We start from the raw sequence: 24,126 nt of genomic DNA, 5'->3' as shown, positions 1-24,126 counted from the left end.
GTGAGATGTAGTGGCAAAAAAAAGTGGGTAATCTATACTGAACAAAAATATTAAAAAAACGCAACATGTAACGTGTTGGACCCGTGTTTCATGAGCTGAAATAAAAGATCCCAGAAATGTTCCATATGCAGAAAAAGGCAGAATTGAATCTAGATTTACCTGGCATTTTAGCTATCGAAGTGACATTTGGCAGCACCTAATCAGTCTAATTCTGTACCTGCCTGGCTGAGTGGCAGTGTGGCTGGAATGAGTGAGCTCGCCTGGCAATCACAGCGCAAAACACGTGAGGAAATGAAACTCGGTAGAAAGGAATTTGCAAGACAAAAACATAATATTTTTCATAAAAATATTTGATCATTATCTGTTCTCCTCTCATTTTAAATTCAAGTACTTTTCAAGTACGAACTTGTCTGATCTTCAAGGTATTCTGTTCTGCTACTTGAATTTCAGAGTGCCAAATTCAAGTACTTTAAGCACCTCAGTGCTCTGAGTAGGGTGAAATTGCCCCGAGACACTGATCTAATGCGCTGATGGGTTTGAGAGCTCCTCCAAATACTCTGAATCTCCCACTGCAGGGTTAAAGGGATATTTTGGGATTTTGGCAATGAAGCCATTTATCTATTTCCCCAGAGTCAGATGAACTCATGGATGTACATTTTATTCATCTGCATCCAGTGAGAATGAAGTTAAAAGGTAGTTTCGAAAGCCAAAGCTAACTGGCGTTAGACTTCTAATCATTGCCCTATGGTAACAGCTAGCATGCTAACACTAGTTAACAACTTCTTTCAAACTGCACGCTGACAATGATTAGAAGTCTATGGTAACAGCTAGCATGCTAACACTAGTTAACCACTTCCTTCAAACTGCACGCTGACAATGATTAGAAGTCTATGGTAACAGCTAGCATGCTAACACTAGTTAACAACTTCTTTCAAACTGCACGCTGACAATGATTAGAAGTCTATGGTAACAGCTAGCATGCTAACACTAGTTAACTTCCTTCAAACTGACATGAATATGGTATCCACGAGTTGATCTACTCCCCAGGAGTCAGATGAAGGGTTTCAATTGCCAAAATCCCAAAGTATCCCTTTAAATAGAAGTACATTGACATTTTATTCTAGCTCAGCCGTAGAAGTTGCCCCTCGACACTGATCCAAGATCAGCTTTGAGGGCTTTGAATGCTCCTCCAAATCATGTATTATCCCACTGTTGGTATAATATAAGTAACTTGACATTGGGCTGTTGAACTCCCACTCGAAGTTTAAAGTTGGGTCGTTCTTGAATTACAGTGGCATTTTGGCATGGCGTTTTGATTTTATAATTTATTTTTTTATGTGGGTACATTTTCCCATTCTAAATCAACTAATATGGTACCTTAATGACTTTAAATTATTTCTACCATTATGATATCATTGTGTAACCATTAAATCATTTCTACCATTATGATAACATTGTGTAACCAGTAGGAGTTGTAACGCCAACGATGGTAACGCCAACGATGGTAACGCCAACGTCACATTTTAGGTATATTTTCTGAAATGTAGGCCACAAATCTTCAAATCTAAAAAAGGTCCTTTAAAAATGATTTACTAAAGTGGTATGATTAATCACTTTGCTCACCATATTATCGCCTTTCAAAAACAGTTTTGATAGCCAAGATTAAAAAGATTGAAAACACGTACTTAAATCGTTTGAAACAGGAACGTTATACTATATATTATGGAGGCAAGTTTACCTTGCTTCAAAGTAGCCTAGCTAAAATATAGGCCAAGCCAATTACTTTAAAGACTTCCATGCCATTGAAACCAGTAGCCTATTTCTCAAACATTATATATGGTTTTCTTTCATTGTCTTGTAGGCAAAGGCATTATCCTAGTCATATTAGCATCCCATGCTAGTTGATGATAATCCTAGTCATATTAGCAACCCATGCTAAATGATAATTCTAGTCATATTAGCAACCCGTGCTAGTTGATGATAATCCTAGTCATATTAGCAACCCGTGCTAGTTGATGATAATCCTAGTCATATTAGCATCCCGTGCTAGTTGATGATAATCCTAGTCATATTAGCAACCCGTGCTAGTTGATGATAATCCTAGTCATATTAGCAACCCGTGCTAGTTGATGATAATCATAGTCATATTAGCATCCCGTGCTAGTTGATGATAATCCTAGTCATATTAGCATCCCGTGCTAGTTGATGATAATCCTAGTCATATTAGCAACCCGTGCTAGTTGATGATAATCCTAGTCATATTAGCATCCCGTGCTAGTTGATGATAATCCTAGTCATATTAGCAACCCGTGCTAGTTGATGATAATCCTAGTCATATTAGCATCCCGTGCTAGTTGATGATAATCCTAGTCATATTGTCAACCCGTGCTAGTCGTTGCATCTTTAGATCTCCCCTCTTTCTAAAATTCTAACAGATATTTTCATCTCCGTCTCATGAAACAGCTTTCACGTGCGGATCGCTTTTGACAACAGTGTTTTCTCGCAAATTGCATTACGGAAAGAAAAAAAATCCTTGTGCGTATTGCTGCACTTATGATGTGATGAAATAATAGTTGATCAACATTGTAAACCGAACGTTTTGATCTGTTGCATCAGACTAATTGTTTTATTTGTTGATGTAGCCTAGGCCAACTGGTTGTATGAATTTGGAACATATCGTCCCACAACTGGAGCAGATTTAGTTTGGAAAAGGTAATTTTTTTCTCCCAGAGAAAAGCAAGCTGACCGGTAGTATAGATAAACTTTTCTACTATGGGGGTTAGTAGATAAACATAAGCTAGTGACTTCGCTGTTCGTTACTCGTCTTGACAGGTATTCTAACTATCTTCAAGTGCACATCTGAATTAGATCAGAAGGACGCACGCTGTTGCATGTTCTGTTCATATGAATGCTGCTCCTTTGAAACCTTAATGTCAATGAGATTTCTGTCATTCTGAGCACTGTGGGTGGACGCCCTAATCAGGTTACGCACCCAATGCATATGGGTCTGGTACATTTCTCAAATGTACGGTCAATTTAAATGCTGCTGGTGAAATGTCCGGTGCCACATTTTCCTAACGAAAATCCTGGTGTGTGTGTGTGTCTCTCTCTCTCTCTCACCGTCGCTGCTGACGCAGCCAGGGTTCTTCATCTTCCCTTCGTCCCAATAGCTCCTTACGGCCGTGATGAGACGATGCAGAAAACACACCATGTATTCTGGAGGACACAGCGCTGTGGGGTGCTGAAACACATTCACATTGTTACACAGGAAACACACATACACAGTGTTACACAGGAAACACACCATGTATTCTGGAGGACACAGCGCTGTGGGGTGCTGAAACACACATACACAGTGTTACACAGGAAACACACATTCACAGTGTTACACAGGAAACACACATTCACAGTGTTACACAGGAAACACACCATGTATTCTGGAGGACACAGCGCTGTGGGGTAATGAAACACATACACAGTGTTACACAGGAAACACACATTCACATTGTTACACAGGAAACACACCATGTATTCTGGAGGACACAGCGCTGTGGGGTAATGAAACACACATACACAGTGTTACACAGGAAACACACATTCACAGTGTTACACAGGAAACACACCATGTATTCTGGAGGACACAGCGCTGTGGGGTAATGAAACACACATACACAGTGTTACACAGGAAACACACATTCACAGTGTTACACAGGAAACACACCATGTATTCTGGAGGACACAGCGCTGTGGGGTAATGAAACACACATACACAGTGTTACACAGGAAACACATACACATTGTTACACAGGAAACACACATTCACAGTGTTACACAGGAAACACACCATGTATTCTGGAGGACACAGCGCTGTGGGGTAATGAAACACACATACACATTGTTACACAGGAAACACACATTCACAGTGTTACACAGGAAACACACCATGTATTCTGGAGGACACAGCGCTGTGGGGTAATGAAACACACATACACAGTGTTACACAGGAAACACACATACACATTGTTACACAGGAAACACACATACACATTGTTACACAGGAAACACACCATGTATTCTGGAGGACACAGCGCTGTGGGGTAATGAAACACATACACAGTGTTACACAGGAAACACACATTCACAGTGTTACACAGGAAACACACCATGTATTCTGGAGGACACAGCGCTGTGGGGTAATGAAACACACATACACAGTGTTACACAGGAAACACACATTCACAGTGTTACACAGGAAACACACCATGTATTCTGGAGGACACAGCGCTGTGGGGTAATGAAACACACATTCACAGTGTTACACAGGAAACACATATACAGTGTTACACAGGAAACACATATACAGTGTTACACAGGAAACACACATTCACAGTGTTACACAGGAAACACACATTCACAGTGTTACACAGGAAACACACATACACAGTGTTACACAGGAAACACACATTCACAGTGTTACACAGGAAACACACCATGTATTCTGGAGGACACAGCGCTGTGGGGTAATGAAACACACATACACAGTGTTACACAGGAAACACATACACATTGTTACACAGGAAACACACATTCACAGTGTTACACAGGAAACACACATTCACAGTGTTACACAGGAAACACACATACACAGTGTTACACAGGAAACACACATACACAGTGTTACACAGGAAACACACATTCACAGTGTTACACAGGAAACACACCATGTATTCTGGAGGACACAGCGCTGTGGGGTAATGAAACACACATACACAGTGTTACACAGGAAACACACATTCACAGTGTTACACAGGAAACACACCATGTATTCTGGAGGACACAGCGCTGTGGGGTAATGAAACACACATACACATTGTTACACAGGAAACACACATTCACAGTGTTACACAGGAAACACACCATGTATTCTGGAGGACACAGCGCTGTGGGGTAATGAAACACACATACACAGTGTTACACAGGAAACACACATTCACAGTGTTACACAGGAAACACACCATGTATTCTGGAGGACACAGCGCTGTGGGGTAATGAAACACACATTCACAGTGTTACACAGGAAACACACCATGTATTCTGGAGGACACAGCGCTGTGGGGTAATGAAACACACATTCACAGTGTTACACAGGAAACACACATACAGTGTTACACAGGAAACACACCATGTATTCTGGAGGACACAGCGCTGTGGGGTAATGAAACACACATACACAGTGTTACACAGGAAACACACATACAGTGTTACACAGGAAACACACTATGTATTCTGGAGGACACAGCGCTGTGGGGTAAGGAAACACACATACACATTGTTACACAGGAAACACACATACACATTGTTACACAGGAAACACACCATGTATTCTGGAGGACACAGCGCTGTGGGGTGCTGAAACACACATACACAGTGTTACACAGGAAACACACAGTGTTACACAGGAAACACACTATGTATTCTGGAGGACACAGCGCTGTGGGGTAATGAAACACACATTCACAGTGTTACACAGGAAACACATATACAGTGTTACACAGGAAACACATATTCACAGTGTTACACAGGAAACACACATTCACAGTGTTACACAGGAAACACACATTCACAGTGTTACACAGGAAACACACATACACAGTGTTACACAGGAAACACACATACACAGTGTTACACAGGAAACACACATTCACAGTGTTACACAGGAAACACACCATGTATTCTGGAGGACACAGCGCTGTGGGGTAATGAAACACACATACACAGTGTTACACAGGAAACACATACACATTGTTACACAGGAAACACACATTCACAGTGTTACACAGGAAACACACATTCACAGTGTTACACAGGAAACACACATACACAGTGTTACACAGGAAACACATACACATTGTTACACAGGAAACACACATTCACAGTGTTACACAGGAAACACACATACACAGTGTTACACAGGAAACACATACACATTGTTACACAGGAAACACACATTCACAGTGTTACACAGGAAACACACATTCACAGTGTTACACAGGAAACACACATACACAGTGTTACACAGGAAACACACCATGTATTCTGGAGGACACAGCGCTGTGGGATGCTGAAACACACATACACAGTGTTACACAGGAAACACACATACACAGTGTTACACAGGAAACACACATTCACAGTGTTACACAGGAAACACACCATGTATTCTGGAGGACACAGCGCTGTGGGGTGCTGAAACACACATACACAGTGTTACACAGGAAACACACAGTGTTACACAGGAAACACACTATGTATTCTGGAGGACACAGCGCTGTGGGAGGTGCTGAAAGATACACAGCATCCGTGTAACACACGCAGGAAACGCATCTCTTACCCCTCTGTTGCTGGCGTTCTCCTGTAGAAACTTCCTGAACTTATTCAGGAATATGTACCGCGATGCTTCACCCTGTGAGAGACAGAAGCAGCGACGGTCAGTCAGAGTTGGAGACATTTTATAAACAGCAGTAGAACTGCATTATAAAAATCGGAGGAAAACAACAGCAGTAACGGTGAGTTTGATTCGCCTAGATATCCTGAACATGAGTTAAAATGTATTCCTTTTTCAGTACCTCGTGAAGCAAACGGTCTCAAAGGTGCGTCTCCAGCGAATAAGTGTGTCAACGCTGACATTTTTTGAATGTACATTTCGGGGTTAAAAACCATTTTGCTAAAAATGGCCAAAATGACCGTCGAAACCAAAAGGTACGTACCGTTCCTTTGTCCTTGTTGTTAAGCATCAACTTCAGGATCTGAACCTGCAACTCCTCCACCACTGACAGGACAGAAGAGACCCCACAGCTGAGCCAGAGCATCATAAACACATGTCTGACATCAGCAGTGCTTTCACAGAACCAGGCCTGGATCACAAAGTGCTTTCACAGAACCAGGCCTGGATCACAAAGAGCAAGCAGAACCAGGCCTGGATCACAAAGAGCAAGCAGAACCAGGCCTGGATCACAAAGAGCAAGCAGAACCAGGCCTGGATCACAAAGAGCAAGCAGAACCAGGCCTGGATCACAAAGAGCAAGCAGAACCAGGCCTGGATCACAAAGAGCAAGCAGAAGCAGGAACAGAAGCATACGAAAGGTTTAAAAAAAACTCGCAAGGAAGAAAATGTAGAAAGGAACCCAACCCCTTCTGGCTGTAGACAGGCAGACAAATGCGAGGGGGATTTTGTAGTGGACATGACTTACCCTCGATCCTCTTCTTAAGCCTCTGACAGCCTCTCTCGTAGGCCCGGCGCCTCAGCCTCTCCTCTGCACTCTCATCCTTAGACTCCTTTCCCTAGTCACACGAGAGGGGACAGATTGTACTGTATTGCATACAACCACAGTTGCTGTGATCACTTTGTTACACTCTTAGAAATAAGCAGTGCTACCTAGAACCATAAAGGATTCTTCAGTTGTCCCCATGGGGAAAAACCCTCGGGGTTTTTTTTTTTTTTTTTTTAGTTCGAGGTGGAACCCTTTCACTAACAGAGGGCTTCCCTAACTCGGTCCTCAGGACCCCAAGGAGTGCACGTTTTGGTTTGTGCCCCTAACTAATCATCAAGCTTTGATCATTTGAATCAGCTGTGTAGTGCTAGGGGCAAAGACCAAAACGTGCACACCCTGGGTACCAAGCACAGAGTTTGGGAAACGATGCATTGAGACAAGGCTCCAAAGGGCTCTACCTGGAAGCAAAAGGGTTAACTCCTATGGGGTCAAGCAAACAACACTGTTTTTGTAGCTAGAAATGTTATGCGTTTCTGAAACAACAACAAAAATGGTAGCCAAATCATGACATCCTTTTCAGAGCCGTGATAGGCTGTACCTCTTTGTCGAAGCGTGTGGGCCACCAGGTGGTGGGGATGAGTTCCTCTAGTCCCGCCTCCTTCACCCTCAGAGGAGTCTTAATGTAGAAGAACACCACTGAGCGCAAAACATCAAACGTGTTGAGAGTTAAAGATAATACAGATTATATACACGCTAACACACGCCCGACAACACGCTAACACGCGCCCTACAAACACGCTAACACGCGCCCGTCAAACACGCTACCACGCACCCGTCAAACACGCGCCCGACAACATCTTACACATAGCAAGCAACACAGCGTGCAAGATTACACAGTCTAAGACTACACAGACAATTACAAATATACTGTTAACACATTTCACACAAGAAAGTTTTAGGGCTCCAAGGACAGAGCCATGGGGGACGTGTCGTTTGGCAGAATCTTATCCTGACCAACTAAAGAGCATTTAAAATTGTTGAGATAACTACATTGTCACAAAATCATGATCGCAAGTACATCACCACTTAGTGTAATAATTATGAAGCATAATAAGCACTTCATTAACCAATGAAAGGATATAGAACGTTGCTGAGGAGATACTTCCTGGACTTCTCATGGCGCAGAATAGCTGTCGTCAAACGAAGGTAGTGAATCTGGAGAAAGTCAGAAGACAAATTACAAGTCAAATGCAGTCACAATTACCATTACAATACTTTGAATATACACCCCCCCCCAGGACCCACCCACCCACCCCAGGACCCCCCCCCCCCCCCCCCCCCCACCCCAGGACCCACCCCCACCCCAGGACCCACCCCAGGACCCACCCCAGGACCCACCCCCACCACAGGACCCACCCCCACCACAGGACCCACCCCCACCACAGGACCCCACCCCCACCACAGGACCCCACCCCCACCACAGGACCCCACCCCCACCACAGGACCCCACCCGCACCACAGGACCCCACCCGCACCACAGGACCCCACCCCAGGACCCACCCATACCCCAGGACCCACCGCCCCAGGACCCACCCACCCACACATACCCCAAGACCCACCCCCCCAGGACCCACCCACCCACACATACCCCAAGACCCACCCCCCCAGGACCCACCCACCCATACCCCAAGACCCACCCACCCCAGGACCCACCCCACCCACCCACACCCCAGGACCCACCCCATCCACACCCCAGGACCCACCCCATCCACACCCCAGGACCGACCCTCCACCACCAACACAGTAAATAACTGCAGAGCTGCTGGACATTTTTAACCACCTCTCTCAGATTGTAACCTCCTTATCTCAACAAGCTCTCCTCTGATAAATGTGACAAGTACAAAATTAAACACATCCTACTCCTAAACACACACACACACATACACACTCTGCTCTGAACCATGACAAGGACAAACTGAAAGACACCCAACTCCTACACAAAACACAGCTGCTCCTTTGAAGCGTCTAATGTTAAACATCAACATCGTAAATCCGAAGGATTTTTTTACGAGGTACTTTTTGAATTAACCAACTATGTATATCACACCAAGGTGACATCTGATTGACCGTTTATCGTCTCCTTCTGTGTGTCCTTCATGTGTTTCAAATGACACCCTATTCCCTACCTAGTACACTACTTTGACTAGAGCAACATCGGGCACTAACAGGGCACAGGTCCAAAGTTGTGCACTATACAGTATAATAGAGACAGCCACTGTTCCTACTCCCAGCCTACAAGCAGCAACTGAAGAGGGAGCCACCAACACAGAGAATATTGAGGCGCTGGACAGAAGAGGCAGGCAGGCTCAATGCTGCAGGATTGTTTTGAGAATGCTGATTGGAATATGTTCAAGAAGATTCATCCACCCAGGACTCATCCATCAACATTGAGGAATATACGTCGCCAGTCACAGGCTTCAACAGGAAGTGTGTTGATGATGTGCACCACAATAATAACAATAATCATCATCATCCGGACATACCCCAACCAAAAACCCTGGATGAATGGAGATATCCGTACCATGCTGAGAGGCAGCACTGCAGCAATCAATGTCAGCAGAACAAACCCTGATGACTCGGTGGAGCGACGCGTTCAAGGCAAGCAGGTACGAGCTCCACAAATCCATTAGGGACGCAAAGAGACACTTACAGACTCAAACTTGAATTGATGTTCGACAACTCAGACTCCGCATTGCATGTTACAAGGACTACAGACTATCCCAGACTGCAAAGGCAAATCCAGCTGTGTGGTGCCCACCAAAGCCATCCCTCTATCATCTTCTACCTGTCCCTCTCCAAGGCTGTAGTCCCCACCTGCTTTAAGGAGACCACCATTGTTTTTCTTGGACACTGGAACAAAGTGACATGCCCAAATTACTAACTATCTCCCCGTCACGCTCACCTCAGTCATCATTTAGTGCTGCGAGAGGCTGGTCATGGCCCACATCAAGGCCAGCATGCCAGGCACCCTGGACCCACTCCAATTTGCCTACCGTTCCAACAGCTTCACAGAAGATGCCATTTCCATCGCTATTCACACTGCCCTAACACATCTGGATAAGAGGAACACCTATGTGAAAACACTGTTCATTGACTACAGTTCAGAATTCAGCAGTATTGCTCCTTCCACATCACGAGGACTTGTCATGGACCAACGCTACCCTTGACAGGACGTATGCGTGTCTCTACTTCCTAAGGTCACTGAAGAAATGTGGTATGCAACCCCGGGTCCTCTCCAAATACTACCGCTGCACCACGGAGTGTCCTGACCGGTTGCTTTACGGCCTGGTCCCACGTGCAGGACATCACTGGGACCATGCTCCCACCGACACATCCAGGACAACACTGGGACCATGCTCCCACCGACACATGCAGGACATCACTGGGACCATGCTCCCTCCGACACATGCAGGACATCACTGGGACCATGCTCCCTCCGACACATGCAGGACATCACTGGGACCATGCTCCCTCCGACACATGCAGGACATCACTGGGACCATGCTCCCTCCGACACATGCAGGACATCACTGGGACCATGCTCCCACCGACACACGCAGGACATCACTGGGACCATGCTCCCACCGACACACGCAGGACATCACTGGGACCATGCTCCCTCCGACACATGCAGGACATCACTGGGACCATGCTCCCTCCGACACATGCAGGACATCACTGGGACCATGCTCCCACCCACACGTCCAGGACATCACTGGGACCATGCTCCCACCGACACGCGCAGGACATCACTGGGACCATGCTCCCACCGACACATCCAGGACATCACTGGGACCATGCTCCCACCGACACGCGCAGGACATCACTGGGACCATGCTCCCACCGACACATGCAGGACATCACTGGGACCATGCTCCCACCGACACGCGCAGGACATCACTGGGACCATGCTCCCACCGACACATCCAGGACATCACTGGGACCATGCTCCCACCGACACGCGCAGGACATCACTGGGACCATGCTCCCACCGACACATGCAGGACATCACTGGGACCATGCTCCCACCGACACGCGCAGGACATCACTGGGACCATGCTCCCACCGACACATCCAGGACATCACTGGGACCATGCTCCCACCGACACGCGCAGGACATCACTGGGACCATGCTCCCACCGACACATGCAGGACATCACTGGGACCATGCTCCCACCGACACGCGCAGGACATCACTGGGACCATGCTCCCACCGACACGCGCAGGACATCACTGGGACCATGCTCCCACCGACACGCGCAGGACAACACTGGGACCATGCTCCGACACATGCAGGACATCTACTCGAAATGGTGCCCTTTGGAAAACCTGCAGCATCATCAAATACCCCACACACCCCAGCCACAAGCTGTTCACGCCCTTCCGGTCGAGTATACGCTATGGGAGCATGAGGTCTGATAGAAACTGAGCCTGTTGGTATCTACAAGCCATCAGACTGCTGAACACTTGAACTGGACTGACCACCTGCTCTGATTCTCTGCATCTTAGTACACACACACACTGCTACCACCAAACTCTTATTATACTGCTCAGTTTATACACTGCCCCCATCCACCAAAACACTGGAAATCCTTCCTTCCTGTTTTATACTGATGCTATAAAGTTCCTTCTATTCTACAGGGACCTTCATGTACCTATTCTTTTCTTAGGTCTTATTTAGTTAGACGATGTACACTGAGTGGACAAAACATTAGGAACATCTTCCTAATATTGAGATTCAACCGCCTCTTGCCCTCAAAATAGCCTCAACATGTCGGGGCATGGACTCTACAAGATGTCGAAAGCGTTCCACAGGGATGCTGGCCCATGTTGACTCCAATTCTTCCCAACAGTTGTGTCAAATTGGCTGAATGTCCTTTGGGTGATGGACATTTATTGATATACACGGGAGACTGTTGAGTGTGAAAAACCCAGCAGCGTTGCAGTTCTTGACACAAAACAGTGCGTCTGTCACCTACTACCATACCCCTGTTCAAAAGGAACTTAAATATGTTGTCTTGCCCATTCACCCTCTGCATGGCACACATACACAATCCCATGTCTCAATTGTCTCAAGGCTTAATCCTTCTCTAACCTGTCTCCTCCCCTTCAGCTACACTGATTGACGTGGATTTAACAAGTGACATCAATAAGGGATCAAAGCTTTTCACTTGGATTTACCTGGTCAGACTGTCACGGAAAGAGCAGGTGTTCTTAATGTTTTGTCCACTCAGGGTATACCACGCGTATCCTGTATATACCACTACTAAAACTAGGACCTAAAGTGACAGTGGACCCACACCTGAGAACTCTCCCCCTCTACTGCTGTTACACATAGCTTACAATTGGCTTATTCAACCCCCCCCCCCCCCTCCTCTCCTTTGTAACTATGTCCCCAGGTCATTGCTGTAAATGACAATGTGTTCTCAGTCAACTTACCTGGTAAAATAAGGGTTAAATAAAATACAATTTAAAAAAACATTGGACCCACAACAGAGAATTCTCCCGCTGCAGCTGTTACACATAGTTCCATTGTGAAAACACACAACAGACGACCTAAACATGGCAGGATGGGACTTGCCTATCTGTGAGAGTGCAGCAAAGGACTAGTCTCAGTCTCTGAGACAGGAAATGACTACAGGGCTACGTTTCAAATACGTAAAAAAAGACACACCCTTCTCCACTTACCCTCGCCTTATGCCTTTGGGGGGAATCCCTGCGGCCATCTTTGCCGTTGGTCCAAACAATTAGCTAAGCAAGGGAAGTTGGCAACGTAAGCCCATCAGCCCTCATATGTGATCGAGTTTGCGAGTGTACAATTATGTTCACGTTGGGGCCGAAAACACCCCATAATTCAATTTGCGATGATTGTACATCCGCTAAGAAAAGTCAGCCAAAACTTAAAACCTCAACGTCAATATGGAGAAGTCAACACACAACTAAGTAAAAACAAAATGTAAATAAATTAGAAATGGTGCTACTAATGCACATGACGGCACAAACACGTCTCGTAAAAGTAATTATGTTTTTGTTTGGTTAGCTTTTGGAAACGTTAGCTAGCGCATAAAACTTTCCCTGACATCACACTAATACACTGTCATTTTTGATTTACCCGATATCGTCGGATGGCTAGTATTCGATGTCCGCGGATGCGTTGTCTTCTAACCAAGATATGAAATGCAAATCATAATTGACTCCAGAGCATATAAACCACACACACACCCGCTACCGGTGGTTCCATGACGACTGAAAACCCCAACCGGTGGTTCCATGACGACTGAAAACCCCAACCGGTGGTTCCATGACGACTGAAAACCCCAACCGGTGGTTCCATGACGACTGAAAACCCCAACCGGTGGTTCCATGACGACTGAAAACCCCAACCGGTGGTTCCATGACGACTGAAAACCCCAACCGGTGGTTCCATGACGACTGAAAACCCCAACCGGTGGTTCCATGACGACTGAAAACCCCAACCGGTGGTTCCATGACGACTGAAAACCCCAACCGGTGGTTCCATGACGACTGAAAACCCCAACCGGTGGTTCCATGACGACTGAAAACCCCAACCGGTGGTTCCATGACGACTGAAAACCACTACCGGTGGTTCCATGACGACTGAAAACCACTACCGGTGGTTCCATGATGACTGAAAACAGAACCGTGGGACGAACGAGTGACATTTCCTTTGCTCCTTTCCCTGCAAGTGGTCAACTCATTACACGTCATGATATGTAATCAGAAGTGTCCACTTAATTTGAGAGCTGACGGGAGAGGGTGTGTTTTAAGTGTTTGGAATGCAGCCCAGGTATGGTATGGAGAGGGTGGGGGGCGGAGTCTGAGACAGGAAGTAAATCCACAGGTATGCTAGAGTATGGTGAGTGTGGCATCCTACCTGGAAGCCCAAGTCTGGGATGATGGGGGAGAATCTATAGGCTCTCAGCAGTGACATCATCAGCTGCTTCAGACACTCGTTCACCTCGTAGTCCTGTACGGGCAGAGTCATTGCATTCAAAAAAAGATTACATTTGCACATAGGCCCCAATCCTACCTCGAGAGCCGCACGCATGACTTGAGTTTATGCACAAATCTACCATTGCCATCAATGCATGATTTACACAAACATTTGAGTTAAGCGAGAAGATTTTAAGCTAGGATTGGCCCAATACAGTTGCAGGAGATATGTTCAGCAAATACTAGCTAGTGTTGGCTACATGCTAGGCCAGAGGCTCACCTCACCTTAGGGTTAGAGGTTAGAGGTAAAGGGTAGGTACTAACCTCCATGAGAAGCCAGAAGAGGTCCAGAAGCTGCTGGATGAGAGGGTGTTCGTCCACTGAGCCGCCCCCCTCCAGTATACCCAGTAGGAAGTTCATCAGCACACCTTCGACTAGATACACCTTACACTGTGGAGACAGACCCTCAACATATTACACTGTGGAGACAGACCCTCAACATATTACACTGTGGAGACAAACCCTCAACATATCACACTGTGGAGACAAACCCTCAACATATCACACTGTGGAGACAGACCCTCAACATATCACACTGTGGAGACAGACCCTCAACATATCACACTGTGGAGACAGACCCTCAACACATTACACTGTGGAGACAGACCCTCAACATATCACACTGTGGAGACAGACCCTCAACACATTACACTGTGGAGACAGACCCTCAACATATCACACTGTGGAGACAGACCCTCAACACATTACACTGTGGAGACAGACCCTCAACACATTACACTGTGGAGACAGACCCTCAACATATCACACTGTGGAGAGACCCTCAACACATTACACTGTGGAGACAGACCCTCAACATATTACACTGTGGAGACAGACCCTCAACATATTACACTGTGGAGACAGACCCTCAACATATTACACTGTGGAGACAGACCCTCAACATATCACACTGTGGAGACAGACCCTCAACATATTACACTGTGGAGACAGACCCTCAACATATTACAGTGTGGAGACAGATCATTTACATTTTACATTTAAGTCATTTAGCAGACGCTCTTATCCAGAGCGACTTACAAATTGGTGCATTCACCTCATGATATCCAGTGGAACAGCCACTTTACAATAGTGCATCTAACTCTTTTAAGGGGGGGGGGGGGGGGTTAGAAGGGTTACTTTATCCTATCCTAGGTATTCCTTAAAGAGGTGGGGTTTCAGGTGTCTCCGGAAGGTGGTGATTGACTCCGCTGACCTGGCGTCGTGAGGGAGTTTGTTCCACCATTGGGGTGCCAGAGCAGCGAACAGTTTTGACTGGGCTGAGCGGGAACTGTACTTCCTCAGAGGTAGGGAGGCGAGCAGGCCAGAGGTGGATGAACGCAGTGCCCTTGTTTGGGTGTAGGGCCTGATCAGAGCCTGAAGGTACGGAGGTGCCGTTCCCCTCACAGCTCCGTAGGCAAGCACCATGGTCTTGTAGCGGATGCGAGCTTCAACTGGAAGCCAGTGGAGAGAGCGGAGGAGCGGGGTGACGTGAGAGAACTTGGGAAGGTTGAACACCAGACGGGCTGCGGCGTTCTGGATGAGTTGTAGGATCCTCAACATATCACACTGTGGAGACAGACCCTCAACATATCACACTGTGGAGACAGACCCTCAACATATTACACTGTGGAGACAGACCCTCAACATATTACAGTGTAGAGACAGATATTCAACATATTACACTGTGGAGACAGACCCTCAACATATTACAGTGTAGAGACAGATATTCAACATATTACACTGTGGAGACAGACCCTCAACATATTACACTGTGGAGACAGACCCTCAACATATTACACTGTGGAGACAGTCCCTCAACACATTACACTGTGGAGACAGTCCCTCAACACATTACACTGTGGAGACAGACCCTCAACACATTACACTGTGGAGACAGACCCTCAACATATTACAGTGTAGAGACAGATATTCAGCATATTACACTGTGGAGACAGACCCTCAACATGTTACACTGGAGACAGACCCTCAACACATTACACTGTGGAGACAGACCCTCAACATATCACACTGTGGAGACAGACCCTCAACATATCACACTGTGGAGACAGACCCTCAACATATTACACTGGAGACAGACCCTCAATATATTACAGTGTGGAGACAGACCCTCAACACATTACACTGTGGAGACAGACCCTCAACATATTACAGTGTAGAGACAGACCCTCAACATATTACAGTGTAGAGACAGACCCTCAACATATTACACTGTGGAGACAGACCCTCAACACATTACACTGTGGAGACAGACCCTCAACATATCACACTGTGGAGACAGACCCTCAACATATCACACTGTGGAGACATACCCTCAACATATCACACTGTGGAGACAGACCCTCAACATATTACACTGGAGACAGACCCTCAACACATTACACTGTGGAGACAGACCCTCAACATATCACACTGTGGAGACAGACCCTCAACATATTACACTGTGGAGACAGACCCTCAACATATTACAGTGTGGAGACAGACCCTCAACACATTACACTGTGGAGACAGACCCTCAACATATTACAGTGTAGAGACAGATATTCAACATATTACACACGAGACTAGAGACACATGAACACCGTTTTGATCCCTATTAGGATACCTTCATCTGACCACAATGTGAACCACATTACAGAATCAATGTCCAAATAATATCGTCCCAAAAAGGACAACATGTACACCAGTTTCCGCTGCAGTCATTTAGCGGTGGGAATACGCCACAGAAAAGTCATTGCCGCCATACCCCAAAAAATACGGATATTGTTGTTTTTTTTTTATTCTGTGGAGGCACACTTAGATGATGCTATATAAACAGTCCACATTTACTGTTTCCTCTGCACACATAACAAGTAATGAATAGAAACAACCTGACAGGCCAATAGTAGAACAGTTGATTAACCTGGTCGGGTCGTTGTTGTGTGCCAGGGAAATATCCCCCTCGAGGCTCATCTTAGTTACGAGTTCCATAGGGAAGGAAACATGCATTCAGACAACAACTCATAATACAAATCGTAGGGAAAATAGCCGTTTTAATGGCCTCGTTTTTTTTTAGTTTTTTTTTTTAAGGGCGATCCCAGCTTTCCATTCTTACTTTATCAATTTCTCAACTCCTTAATATGTGCAAACTGCACCATATTAAACCCAGAGTTTTTAGCAGCGGCATGGTTGAGAACATGACTGCCACAATTCGCATGAGTGCATAATATAGTTTAGTAGTGGCAGCCAAGGAAAGGGTGTTGGGGGGAAAATGGTGACATTAAAATGTTAATTTTTTTCTGTGAGAAGTACAGGCAGGGGACGTGTTACCCCACCGGGTGATGGGTTACCCCAAGTTACCATAAAAAGGAAGGCCTACATTATATACACTGTGTTTATGCACGTGTTTTTGGGACATAAAATGAATCAATATAATGCTAACTAGTTAAAATATCACATTTGGGATCTAGCTAATGATTAACCCAATAGGGTAACTACAGATAGGCAACCCCATTCATTTATAGCCACTATGCTGTATCAGTTGGGCTTCAGGTGATAATGCTTATTGCTTATCATATTTTGTATTTTTTTATTTTACCTTTATTTAACCAGGTAGGTTAGTTGAGAACAAGTTCTCATTTACAACTGCGACCTGGCCAAGATAAATCAAAGCAGTGTGACAAACAACAACACAGTTACACATGGAATAAACAAACATGCAGTCAATAACACAATAGGAAAAGTCTATATACAGTGTGTGCAAATGAGGTAGGATAAGGGAGGTAAGGCAATAAATAGGCCATGGTGGTGAAATAATTACGATATAGCAATTAAACACTGGAGTGATAGATGTGCAGAAGATGGATGTGCAAGTAGAGGTACTGGGGTGCAAAGGAGCAAAAAATAAAAATAAATAACAGTATGGGGATGAGGTAGTTGGATGGGCTATTTACAGATGGGCTATGTACAGGTACAGTGAGCTGCTCTGACAGCTGGTGCTTAAAGTTAGTGAGTGAGATATGAGTCTCCAGCTTCAGTGATTTTTGCAGATTGATCCAAAGGAAGAATTGGCTTTGGGGGTGACAAGTGAAAAATACCTGCTGGAGCAAGTGCTACGGGTGGGTGCTGCTATGGTGACCAGTGAGCTGAGATAAGGCGGGGCTTTACCTAGCAGAGACTTGTAGATGACCTGGAGCCAGTGGGTTTGGCGACGAATATGAAGGAAGGGCCAGCCAACGAGAGCATACAGGTTGCATTTGTGGGTAGTATATGGGGCTTTGGTGACAAAACGGATGGCACTGTGATAGACTACATCCAATTTGCTGAGTAGAGTGTTGGTGGCTAGTTTGTAAATGACATCGCCGAAGTCAAGGATAGTCAGTTTTACGAGGGTATGTTTGGCAGCATGAGTGAAGGATGCTTTGTTGCGAAATAGGAAGCAGATTCTAGATTTAATTTTGGATTGGAGATGCTTAATGTGAGTCTGGAAGGAGAGTTTACAGTCTAACCAGATACCTAGGTATTTGTAGTTGTCCACATATTCTAAGTCAGAACCGTACAGAGTAGTGATGCTGGACGGGCGGGCAGGTGCGGGCAGCGATCGGTTGAAGAGCATGCATTTAGTTTTACTTGCATTTAAGAGCAGTTGGAGGCTACGGAAGGAGAGTTGTATGGCATTGAAGGATGGTTAACAGTGCATTGAAGCTCGTCTGGAGGTTAGTTAACACAGTGTCCAAAGAAGGGCCAGAAGTATACAGAATGGTGCCGTCTGCGTAGAGGTGGATCAGAGAATCACCAGCATCAAGAGTGACATCATTGATGTAAACAGAGAAAAGAGTCGGCCCGAGAACTGAACCCTGTGGCACCCCCATAGAAACTGCCAGAGGTCCGGACAGGCCATCCGGTGGCACCCCCAGAGATTGCCAGAGGTTTGAACGAGCCATCCGATTTGACACACTGAACTCTATCTGAGAAGTAGTACATGGTCGAATATGATAACATAATACAAAATTACAATACATTATTGGGCTCATTTCTGGAGGTGGAAATTATATTTTAGATGGTGTCAGTATAACTTTATTTTCAGTAATTTTGGAGTAGAATGTCTCTTTAAAATGTAATCTGAGCTTCTCAGTAATAAACATTCTCCTGGGGACGACACCAGACCCCCCATTAAACAATACATATTGGAGTACAAAACTGACGAGTGTAGAGAGTTTAGGGCTATTGTTATCCACGTCAGCACCAACGATGTTAGGATGAAACAGTCAGAGGTCAAACAAGCGCAACATAGCTTCAGCGTGTAAATGAGCTAGAACCATGTGTCGGCATCGAGCAATTGTCTCTGGCCGCCTCCCAGTTAAGGAGAGTGATGTGCTCTACAGCAGAGTCTCACAACTCAATCGCTGGCTGAAACTGTTTTCTGCCCCACCGAAAAGATAGAATTTGGAGATAATTGGCCTTCTTTCTGGGACTCACCCAGAAACAGGACCAAACCTGGCTTGCTGAGGAGTGACGGAATCCATCCTAGCTGGAGGGGTGCTCTCATCTTATCTATGAACATGGACAGGGCTCTAACTCCACAATGAGATAGGGTGTAGGCCAGACAGCAGGCTGTTAGCCAGCCTGCCAGTTTAGTGGAGTCTGCCACTAGCACAATCAGTGGTCAGCTCAGCTATCCCCATTGCGCCCGTGTCTGTGCCTCGATCTAGGTTGGGCAAAACTAGACAGGGCAGCATTCGCTTTCGCAATCTCACTAGGATAAAGACCTCCTCCATTCCTGTCATTATTGAAAGAGATTGTGATGTCTCACATTTCAAAATAGAGACCATAAATTATCATGGTCTCTAAACCTTCAAGCTGCATACTTACTGGACCCTATTCCAACTAAACTACTGAAAGAGCTGCTTCTTGTGCTTGGCCCTCCTATGTTGAATATAATAAACGGCTCCCTATCCACCGGATGTGTACCGAACTCACTAAAAGTGGCAGTAATAAAGCCTCTTGAAAAAGCCAAACCTTGACCCAGAAAATATTTAAAAAACTATCGTCTATATCAAATCTCCCATTCCTCTCAACATTTTTGTAGAGACTGGAAACCCAAATTGGTCTACACGGACATGTTCTGGCCTGGTTTAGATCTTATCTGTCAGAAAGATATCAGTTTGACTCTGTGGATTGGTTTGTCTTCTGACAAATCAACTGTAAACTCCGGTGTTCCTCAAGGCTTCGTTTTAGGACCACTATTGTTTTCACAATATATTTGACCTCTTGGTGATGTCATTCGGAAACATAATGTTAACTTTCACTGCTATGCGGCCGACAAACAGCTGTACATTTCAATGAAACATGGTGAAGCCCCAAAATTGCCTCGCTGGAAGCCTGTGTTTCAGACATAAGGAAGAGGATGGCGGCAAATGTTCTACTTTTAAACTCGGACAAAACAGAGATGCTAGTTATAGGTCTCAAGAAACAAAGAGATCTTCTGTTGAATCTGACAATTAATCTTGATGGTTGTACAGTCGTCTCAAATACAACTGAAGGACCTCGGCGTTACTCTGGACGGTGATCTCTCTTTTGACGAACATATCAAGACTGTTCCAAGGACAGCTTTTTGCCATCTACGTAACACTGCAAAAATCTGAAACTTTCTGTCCAAAACTTAAGCTGAAAGATTATTCCATGCTTTTGTTACTTCTAGGTTTGACTTCGGCAATGCTCTACTTTCCGGCTACCCGGATAAAGCAATAAATAAACTTCAGTTAGTGCTAAACACGGCTGATAGAATCTTGACTAGAACCAAAAAATGTGATCATATTATTCCAGTGCTAGCCTCTCTACACTGGCTTCCTGTTAAGGTTAGGGCTGATTTCAAGGATTTACTGCTAACCTACAAAGCATGACATGGGCTTGCTCCTACCCATCTTTCCGATTTGGTCCTGCCGTACATACCTACAGATACGCTACGGTCACAAGACGCAGGCCTCCTAATTGTCCCTAGAACTTCTAAGAAAACAGCTGGAGGCAGGGCTTTCTCCTATAGATCTCAATTTTTATGGAATGGTCTGCCTACCCATGTGAGAGACACAGACTCGGTCTCAACCTTTAAGTCTTTATTGAAGACTCATCTCTTCAGTAGGTCCTATGATTGAGTGTAGTCTGGCCCAGGAGTGTGAAGGTAAACGGAAAGGCACTGGAGCAACGAACCGCCCTTGCTGTCTCTGCCTGGTCGGTTCCCCTCTCTCCACTGGGATTCTCTGCCTCTAACCCTATTTACAGGGGTTGAGTCACTGGCTTACTGGTGCTCTTCCATGCCGTCCCTAGGAGGGGTGCGTCACCTGAGTGGGTTGAGTCACTGACGTGATCTTCCTTCCTTGGGTTCGTGCCCTGGGAGAGATCTTCGTGGGCTATACTCGGCCTTGTCTCAGGATAGTAAGTTGGTGGTTGAATATATCCCTCTAGTGGTGTGGGGGCGATGCTTTGGCAAAGTTTGTTTGGCCCTGTCCGGGGGTATCGTCGGACGGGGCCACAGTGTCTCCCGACCCCTGTCTCAGCCTCCAGTATTCATGCTGCAATAGTTTGTGTCGGTGGGCTAAGGTCAGTCTGTTATATCTGGAGTATTTCTCCTGTCTTATCCGGTGTCCTGTGTAAATTTAAGACCCCCCTCTCCTTCCCCTGATGACTCCTTGCTGTCCCCAGTCCACCTGGTCGTGCTGCTGCTCCAGTTTCAACTGTTCTGCCTGCGGCTATGGAACCCTGACCTGTTCACCGGACGTGCTACCTGTCCCAGACCTGCTGTTTTCAACTCTCTAGAGACCGCAGGAGCGGTAGAGATACTCTGAATGATCGGCTATGAAAAGCCAACTGACATTTACTCCTGAGGTGCTGACCTGTTGCATCCCTCTATAACCACTGTGATTATTATTACTTGACCCTGCTGGTCATCTATGAACATTTGAACATCTTGGCCATGTTCTGTTATAATCTGCACCCGGCACAGCCAGAAGAGGACTGGCCACCCCTCATAGCCTGGTTCCTCTCTAGGTTTCTTCCTAGGTTTTGGCCTTTCTAGGGAGTTTTTCCTAGCCACCGTGCTTCTACACCTGCATTGCTTGCTGTTTGGGGTTTTAGGCTGGGTTTCCGTACAGCACTTTGTGACATCAGCTGATGTAAGAAGGGCTTTATAAATACATTTGATTGATAACTAGACCAGTTCAACAACTCTTCACTCACCATAAGTGGGGCAAAGTAGTTGAAGATGTGCGCCAGAGTCACTAGGGTGGTGGGCTCTCCATGTAGGCTCCAGCAGGCACTGTCTTTCACCAGCACCTTCTCCTCCTGTTGGGAACGGACAAAGGGGAGAGAACGGTTGACATTTTGATGGACAAACAATTCTGGAAACTTCCACAAATTTCCATGGTTTCAAAAAAAAATCCCGGTTCATGGATTCCCGGAGTAAGGAAAATTAGCAGGTAATCCTCTAACCGGCGATTTCTGAAACATATTTACACACAAATGTCTAACACAAATGAATCGTAAGATAAATTAATAAATGACCATTTTAAAACAGTATTCACTTACATATTACTCATACTACTGTATTTGGTAAATATCATGCACGATGAAGCAGAATTGAGCACTCTAGTACCTGTGAGGTTACACCATCCCTCAGCCGTTAAACAATAAAATAGCGAATTGACCGCTTTGTTGATGTTTGAATCCCAGATAACCCCCTTCAATGTTACCTGTGTGTCTAAGGTGGTAGACAGGACTGTCTTGATATAACCTAGTAGTTTGTGAGCCCTGAGCAGGTCTGCAGTTGGAGGGTTCTGGAGGGGCAGGTAGCCCTCCACAGGGTATCTGAGGGGGCGACTGCCGAAGTTGAACGCCACGGACTCTTTAAAGGACAGGCTGATAGCAGGGAAATAGGCTACACCTGGACCCATCTTAATGTTACTGAACGCCGTGCCCAGGGACTGGCCATTCCTGGGAGAGGGAATTGAAGAGAAGAGAATGAAAGCTACTTTAATATCCATTCTACAAAATAAATTAACTTTACAATATATCAAAACATGAGAATACGGTAAACGAGCTGGGAGGGAAAAAATGTAATTTTCAACACGTAATGTGATTAGAAAACAGTGATAACTTACAGACAGAATGTGATGGTTCCCTCGTCAAGGTCTATCAAACAGCTCACTATGTCTCCAGCTGCCCATGACTACAAAACAAGAAACATGTCAGGACATTACATTAGCTAGCACACGACCCCATAATAAAAACGTTGATCTTGATGAACCATTGTGATCTTCTCACCTTGCCATAGTTAGTGGTCGTTACGTTCCACTTCCTGACTCGGTTTCCATCGTAAGCGTACGAGTCTGGAGTGTCACCCACACCTTCCTGATAAGAGAGAAAACACACATTACAGTACCACTATACACCAGCGGAGGCTGCTGTGGGGAGGACGGCTCATAAGAATGGCTGGAAAAGAGCGAATGGAATGGCATCAAACTCATGGAAAACGTGTTCGATTCCATTCCTCCTCCCCAACTAAGGTGCCACCAACCTCCTGTGCTATACACACTCTCCAGATGAAAGATGAAACATTTGCTGAACACAACATGTAAAGTGTTTGTCCCGTGTTTCATGACCTGAAATAAATCCCAGAAATGTTCAATATAAACAAAAAGCTTATTTTGCTCACATTTTGTGCAAAAATGTGTTTACATCCCTGACAGTTGTGACATATCAAGAAGCTGATTAAAGAGCATGATCATGACAC

The 24,126-nt window shown here is 45.5% G+C and overlaps 1 protein-coding gene across 1 annotated transcript in view; it reads right to left on the bottom strand.

Annotated features, from left to right (window-relative positions):
* Positions 1-24,126, bottom strand: part of LOC120065512 (E3 ubiquitin-protein ligase RNF123) — a 283,067-nt gene that overhangs the window by 245,674 nt on the left and 13,267 nt on the right. Inside the window, exons 8-19 of the mRNA XM_039016569.1 lie at positions 23,658-23,744; positions 23,495-23,562; positions 23,087-23,327; positions 22,575-22,679; positions 14,610-14,735; positions 14,227-14,319; positions 8,413-8,486; positions 7,870-7,987; positions 7,251-7,341; positions 6,768-6,829; positions 6,392-6,463; positions 3,121-3,241 (exon numbers count right to left, since the gene is read on the bottom strand). Of these exons, the coding sequence (XP_038872497.1) occupies positions 3,121-3,241; positions 6,392-6,463; positions 6,768-6,829; positions 7,251-7,341; positions 7,870-7,987; positions 8,413-8,486; positions 14,227-14,319; positions 14,610-14,735; positions 22,575-22,679; positions 23,087-23,327; positions 23,495-23,562; positions 23,658-23,744 (1,258 nt within the window). The remainder of the gene's footprint in view (positions 1-3,120; positions 3,242-6,391; positions 6,464-6,767; positions 6,830-7,250; positions 7,342-7,869; positions 7,988-8,412; positions 8,487-14,226; positions 14,320-14,609; positions 14,736-22,574; positions 22,680-23,086; positions 23,328-23,494; positions 23,563-23,657; positions 23,745-24,126) is intronic.

This window comes from Salvelinus namaycush, chromosome 20 (genome assembly GCF_016432855.1).
Source record: "Salvelinus namaycush isolate Seneca chromosome 20, SaNama_1.0, whole genome shotgun sequence".
Taxonomy (NCBI): Eukaryota; Metazoa; Chordata; class Actinopteri; order Salmoniformes; family Salmonidae; genus Salvelinus; species Salvelinus namaycush.
The sequence above is the reverse complement of the archived record's forward strand: the minus strand, read 5'-3'. Positions and strand labels throughout refer to the sequence as shown.